The 6,708-nt window shown below is 59.7% G+C and overlaps 1 protein-coding gene across 4 annotated transcripts; it reads left to right on the top strand.

The window, feature by feature from the left end:
- The first annotated feature begins 628 nt into the window (after nucleotides 1-628).
- On the top strand, nucleotides 629-6,449 carry ZNF579 (zinc finger protein 579). Of its 4 annotated transcripts, none has more exons than XM_034944942.3 (3): nucleotides 629-784; nucleotides 1,933-3,578; nucleotides 3,847-6,445. In XM_034944942.3, the coding sequence occupies exons 2-3, from the start codon at nucleotides 1,935-1,937 to the stop codon at nucleotides 4,126-4,128; spliced, it is 1,926 nt and encodes a 641-aa protein (XP_034800833.1). In that variant the 5' UTR covers nucleotides 629-784; nucleotides 1,933-1,934; the 3' UTR covers nucleotides 4,129-6,445. The 4 variants fall into 4 exon arrangements, with proteins under 4 accessions (XP_034800833.1, XP_034800835.1, XP_034800834.1 ...); XM_034944943.3 differs by having other exon boundaries at nucleotides 654-784; nucleotides 1,434-3,578; nucleotides 3,847-6,449; XM_034944944.2 differs by having other exon boundaries at nucleotides 1,933-4,052.
- Nucleotides 6,450-6,708: the final 259 nt, after the last annotated feature.

The following is a 6,708-nucleotide window of genomic DNA, read 5'->3' as shown; positions in this document are numbered from 1 at the left end:
CAGACAGTGAGCTCCAGTTTTTGCCACTGTGACTCCAGCACCAAGGACAGCACCAGCCCATAGTAGGTGCTCAGTAAACATTGGCTGCTAAGGTCCCAGTGAATATGCGTATATGTAGACAAATATATGCAGGCTGGCCCGTAGTAGATATTCAGTAAATATTGGTCGCTTAGAGTTGAATGAGTATATGCAGGGGCTTTCACAAAGGGGGAAACCGAGGCTCAAAGTGGGAGACTCCTTCACCCAGACAGCCAAGGGGGAAGGCTGGAGCCAGGTTCTGATCCAGAGTGCCAGTACTTTCTGAAGCCTCTGTCACTGATTCATTCATCTTCCTCCCCCAGCCACTCCCCTGGCCTGACACAGTGCCTGGCACAGACAGGACCTGATAAATGTGTATTTGTTGAAGGAATGAATGAATATGTGTGTGTGCATGTTGGGGAGCCGGGAGTAGCTGGACCCAGTGTTCCAGGCCCTCAGCACCCTCCGCCCTCTGGGAGCCCGGGGGACAGACCCCCAGCCCCCTCCCCTCACAGGACCCTGTAGTGCAAGCTGCCTTCCCTCCCCTCTCCAGGTTCCCCGTCCTCCCGCTTCCGGCTTCCCAGCCAGTCTTTCCTCTTTCAGGCTCCGAGGAAAGGCCAGGTTTCCGGGGGGAAGGCTTAGGCAGTGACACCGAGCCCAGCCTCCTCCTCCACCCCCCACCACGCTCAGGCCCCCCTCCCTCCCCGCCACCACCGTCCGCGTTTGGCCGGCCGTGGGGAAGGAAGAAAGGAGCCAAGGAGGCGAGGTAAGAACCCAGCCCCAGCGACCAGGACCAAGCCCCAGGCCCAGGGCTGAGAAATCCTCGAGGCCTCGACCCGGCCCCAGTTCTGCTGATCATGCCTTCGGGGAGCTGCAGGCTTGGCCCGGAGATCGGCCCCCCTCTAGGACCTGGGACCCCCGACCCCCACCAGCCTCCCTCCCGAGTCCAGAGGTCCGGCCCTCAGTCGCGTCCTCCCTGGGGATTCCCGGCAGCTGGGTCCCCAGCCCCCACCTCCCCCTTGTCCTGGGAGCCCAGCCCCCTCCCCAGCCCCTCCTCCACCGGGACCCAGGAATCCACACCTCCTCCATACCAGAGTCCAGATTCCCCAATCCGTCATGACCTGGACCCAGGAGTCTCAATCCCCAGCTCCCATCCCCATCGGTCCCAAGAGTCTGGGCCCCTAGCCCCCTCCCAACTCAGACCAGAAGTCTGAACCCTCCTACTCCCCGACCTCTCCCAGCCCCTGGCCTCTGAGAACACACTCTATTTCCGGGGCCTACCGGCTTCGAATCCCACCCCCTCCACTCAGGCCCCATGGGCTGTGTCCCAGCCCCTCCCAAAACGTTCAGCCTGGCCGGGGGACCTGGAGCAGAAGCGGTTCGCTGACTTTGTCCCCCTCCGTGCCTCTGCCCAGTTCACTCCCTCTGTGTGTCTGTCTCCCTGTCTCCCCGGCCCCCAAACCGCCACTGCTCTTCTGATCTCTGCGCTTGCACTATCTCTGCCTCTGGTTCTCCAAGTCTCTTTGTTTCCTCTTCTCTGTGTCTCTGTCTCTCTGCTGGGTGTTCCTCACTCTCCTCTGTCTCTTCTATGCTCTGCCTTTCACCATCCTGTCTTTCTGCGACTCCTGGTCTCTGTCTGTCCATCCCCACTTCTCCGTGTCTCCCATCTCTGCCTTCTCCTGTCTCTATTCCCTGCTCTGTCGCTCTGTCTCTGATCTCTCTCCTCCTGTCTCTCCATCTCTGGCCTCCCCTCGGTGTCTCTCATCTTTGTCTGTCTCATATCTCTCTCCTGGCTAAATACCTGACCCTCTCTGCCTCTCCATCTCTGACTGTCTCTGCTTCTCTTTCTGCCACACCCCACGCACCTCTTTTTACCTCTGCCCCGCTTCCCATCTCTCCCCTCTCTCCCCACAGGCATGGATCCGCAGCCTCCTCCACCCGCCCAGGGCAGCCCACCTCACCGTGGCCGAGGCCGGGGCCGTGGCCGAGGCCGTGGTCGAGGCCGTGGCCGTGGCAGGGGGGGCGCTGGAGCCCCTAGGGCGCCCCTGCCCTGCCCCACCTGCGGCCGCCTCTTCCGTTTCCCCTACTACCTCTCCCGGCACCGGCTGAGCCACTCGGGGCTCCGGCCCCACGCCTGCCCGCTGTGCCCCAAGGCCTTCCGCCGGCCGGCCCACCTTTCCCGCCACCTGCGCGGCCACGGGCCCCAGCCCCCGCTGCGCTGCGCCGCCTGCCCCCGCACCTTCCCAGAACCGGCCCAGCTCAGGCGCCACCTGGCTCAGGAGCACGCGGGCGGCGAGGTCGAGCTGGCCATCGAGAGGGTGGCCAAGGAGACGGCCGAGCCCAGCTGGGGCCCGCAGGAAGAGGGCTCGGAGCCGCCTACCACGGCTGCAGCGGGGGCCACGGAGGAGGAGGCGGTCGCAGCGTGGCCTGAGACGTGGCCTGCGGGGGAGCCTTCCACGCTGGCTGCGCCCACCAGCGCCGCGGAGCCCCGGGAGTCGGAGTCGGAGGAGGCCGCGGCCGGGGCAGCAGAGCTGAGGGCCGAGCTGGCGCTGGCGGCCGGGCGGCAGGAGGAGAAACAGGTCCTGCTCCAGGCAGACTGGACGCTGCTGTGCCTGCGCTGCCGCGAAGCCTTCGCCACCAAGGGCGAGCTCAAGGCGCACCCGTGTCTGCGCCCCGAGGGCGAACAGGAAGGGGAAGGGGGGCCCCCGCCACGCCCCAAGCGACACCAGTGCTCCATCTGCCTCAAGGCCTTCGCCAGGCCCTGGTCCCTGTCGCGCCACCGGCTGGTCCACTCCACCGACCGCCCTTTCGTGTGCCCAGACTGCGGCCTGGCCTTCCGCCTCGCCTCCTACCTCCGCCAGCACCGCCGCGTCCACGGCCCCCTCAGCCTGCTGGCCCCGCTGCCCGCGGCGGGCAAGAAGGACGACAAGGCCTCGGGTGCACGGAACTCAGCCAAGGGGCCGGAGGGGGGCGAGGGGGCGGAGTGCGTGGGTGCCTCGGAAGGGGGAGAAGGCGGGCAGAACGGAGGCGACGCTGCCCCGGCTCGGCCCCCCGCCGGGGAGCCCCGCTTCTGGTGCCCAGAGTGCGGCAAAGGTTTCAGGCGCCGGGCGCACCTGCGGCAGCACGGGGTGACCCACTCGGGAGCGCGCCCCTTCCAGTGCGTGCGCTGCCAGCGGGAGTTCAAGCGCCTGGCCGACCTGGCGCGCCACGCACAGGTGCACGCGGGGGGCCCAGCCCCGCACCCGTGCCCGCGCTGCCCGCGCCGCTTCTCGCGCGCCTACAGCCTCCTGCGCCACCAGCGCTGCCACCGCGCAGAGCTGGAGAGGGCCGCCGCGCTGCAGGCACTGCAGGCCCAGGCCCCGACGTCGCCGCCACCGCCCCCGCCGCCCCTGAAGGCCGAACAGGAGGAAGAAGGGCTCCCGCTGCCCCTCGCAAACATTAAGGAAGAGCCGCCCTCTCCGGGGACCCCACCCCAGTCCCCGCCGGCTCCCCCTGTCTTCCTCAGCGCCTCCTGTTTCGACAGCCAAGACCACTCAGCCTTCGAGATGGAGGAGGAAGAGGTAGACAGCAAGGCTCACCTGCGCGGGCTGGGGGGCCTGGCCTCCTGACCTTCGCCGCCCTGCCCTCCGCCGCTCCGCCTGAGCTCCCCGGTTTGCAGAATGGAGGAGGGAAGTTGAAGGAGCCACCTCCTCTGTCTACCCACCCGTCCCCTTGACGCCCTTGACACTAAGGAGTGGGGGGCCCTGGACTGCCCCTTCCTCCCCCATCGCCCGCCCCCAGAACCCCTGATGCTGGTTAGGAACCGCTCACCCCAACATGTGTCTTAAGGCAGGACGACTTGGAAAAAAAGGCGGCGGACAGTTGGCCAGAGGGATGGAGACTGGTGGGGACGCCCCCGCCTGCCTGTCCCCCGTTTCACACACTGGACACCATCACCTCTTTGGAACTGCCAGACCCTGGGGGTCCCCAGTGAGCAAAGGTCTGTCCTTGTCCCTTTGTCTGTCTGTGAATAAATGTGAGTTCGTGAAATCCAAGAGAGCGAGGTGTTCTGTGGAGGTGGGGCAGGCTGGGGGCGCTGGGGCGAGTCAGGATTTGTCCAGCCAACTCTGAACTTGGGTTCAGAGCAGGAAGGACACAGATGCATCAGAAAATATGTGGCCCTCAACCAAGCAAGAAGCCGGTGAAGGCTGGGTTGAGAAGAAACAGGAATGTGAGAAGATAGATCATCGTCACCGCTGCCCTGTGGAAGCTCCGCGCCTTACTCAGTCAATCTCTACCACACCCTTACTCTGTGTCAGCGGTGGTGCTAGGCACTGAGGAGGAGTCCAATACCTTCCTCTGAAAGAGCTGGAATTCTAGCCCTGCGTTGTCCAACATAACTTTTTTTTTTCTCAGAAAAGTTTCCATAACCTTTCTTCCCTCACTCTGTTGCCCAAGCTGCAGTGCCGTGGTGCAGTCATAGCTCACTGCAGTCTCAAACTCCCAGACCCAAGCAATCCTCTTGCCTCAGCCTCTCAAGGAGCTAGGACTACAGGTGCATGCCACCACACCCAGCTGATTGTTTCATTTCTTGCAGAGACAGAGTCTTGCTATATTGCCCAGTCTGGGAGAACTTTTTGTGATGATGGGATATTCTACATCTTCACTGTCCAATATGATATCCAGCAGACACACGTGGCTATTTCCGTTTAAATTTAGAATATGGAAATGTAAAGACATTAAGATGAAATAAATGTAAAAGTTCGGTTCCTCAGTCACACTCTTCACTCTTTTTTTTTTTTTTTTGAGAGAGAGAGAGTTTCACTCTTGTCGCCCAGGCTGGAGTACAATGGCACGACCTTGGCTCACTGCAACCTCCACCTCCCAGGTTCAAGGGATTCTCCTGCCTCAGCCTCCCGAGTAGCTGGGATTACAGGAGCCTGCTACCACAACCAACTAATTTTTTGTATTTTTAGTAGAGACGGGGTTTCACCACGTTGGCCAGGCTGGTCTCGAACTCCTGACCTCAGGTGATCCGCCCGCCTCAGCCTCCCAAAGTGCTGGGATTACAGGCGTGAGCCACCGCACCCGGCCTCAGTCTCACTATTTCAAGGGCCAAAGAGCCCCGTGTGGCTGGTGGCTGCCATATTGGACAGCACAGATCTAGAACATTACATCATTGAAAAAAGTCCTAGCAGGATGCAATATAGCACCAGGTATAAGGGCTACCAAGAGTAAACCACCAGACAGTATGATGGCAGAGCAGGACTGGGGGTTGGGGCTTCTCTGGCCAGGCGATGTTTGATTTGAATGAAGATGGAGGGAACCAGGTATGAGAAAGAAACATCTGTGAGAAGACAACACCAGACAAAGAAAAAACAGGGGCAAAGGCTAGGAGGTGGGTACTACAGGATTTTTTTTTTTTTGGACACAGGATCTTGCTCTATTGCCCAGGCTGGAGTGCAGTGGTGCGATCACAGCTCACTGCAGCCTCGACCTCCTGGCTCAAGGGATTCTCTCTTCTCAGCCTCCCAAGTAGCTGGGACTACAGGTGTGCACCATCATGCTTGACTAATTTTTATTTTATTTATTTATTTATTTATTCTTTTGAGATGGAGTCTCGCTCTGTCACCCAGGCTAGAGTGCGGTGGCGTGATCTCCTCTCACTGCAAGCTCCACCTCCCAGGTTCACGCCATTCTCCTGCCTCAGCCTCCCGAGTAGCTGGGACTACAGGCACCCGCCACCACACCCGGCTGATTTTTTGTATTTTTAGTAGAGACTGGGTTTCACCGTGTTAGCCAGGATAGTCTCGATCTCCTGACCTCGTGATCCTCCTGCTTCAGCCTCCCAAAGTGCTGGGATTACAGGAGTGAGCCACTGTGCCCGGCCATGCTTGACTAATTTTTAAATTTTTTGTGGAGATGGTGTCTCCCTATGTTACCCAGGCTGGTCTTGGACTCCTGGGATCAAGGAAGCCTCCTGCCACAGCCTCCCAAAGTGCTGGGATTACCAGCATGAGCCACTGCACCTGGCCATTACTACATATTTTAGAAACTGCAGGTAATTGGAGGTGAGGTGGGAAGTTTCAATTTCTACACATCTTCAAGTTGTTGGGTTTTTTTGGTTTTTTGTTTTTTTGGTTTTTTTTTTTTTTTTTTTTGAGATGGAGTCTTACACTGTCACCCAGGCTGGAGTGCAGTGGCATGATCTCAGCTCACTGCAACCTCCGCCTCCCAGGTTCAAGCAATTCTCCTGCCTTAGCCTCCCGAGTAGCTGGGGTTACAAGCACCTGCCACCGCACCCAGCTAATTTTTGTGTTTTTAGTAGAGATGGGGTTTCACCATATTGGCCAGGCTGGTCTTGAACTCCTGATCTCGTGACCACCTGACCTCATGATCCACCCGCCTCAGCCTCCCAAAGTGCTGGGATTACAGGCATGAGCCACCGCACCTGGCCCAGTTGTTTTCTTTTTTACCCATTTATTTAGGTTCCAGGAGTGGAAGGAAGAGGGATATCTCTCAGCTAATCTTCCTTAAACACCTTTCTCTTTCCTTCTCTTGACATCCTGCTTTCCCCCAGCACCTTCGATGATTCTCTCTTGCCCTATGCAAATAATGACGGGCGGGGTGCAGTGGCTTATGCCTATAATCCCAGCACTTTGGGAGGCCGAGGAGGGTGGATCACTTGAGGTCAGGAGTTCGAGACCAGCC

Source organism: Pan paniscus, chromosome 20 (genome assembly GCF_029289425.2).
Source record: "Pan paniscus chromosome 20, NHGRI_mPanPan1-v2.0_pri, whole genome shotgun sequence".
Taxonomy (NCBI): domain Eukaryota; kingdom Metazoa; phylum Chordata; class Mammalia; order Primates; family Hominidae; genus Pan; species Pan paniscus.
This window is presented reverse-complemented; position numbering and strand designations above follow the sequence as displayed.

Bases quoted from the DNA above. Each gene is read 5' to 3' on its own strand.
- ZNF579 (XM_034944943.3), top strand. From the start codon at position 1,935: ATGGATCCGCAGCCTCCTCCACCCGCCCAGGGCAGCCCACCTCACCGT. The intron at 3,579-3,846 runs GTAGACAGCAAG...ATGTGTCTTAAG, and splicing joins TCGAGATGGAGGAGGAAGAG to GCAGGACGACTTGGAAAAAA.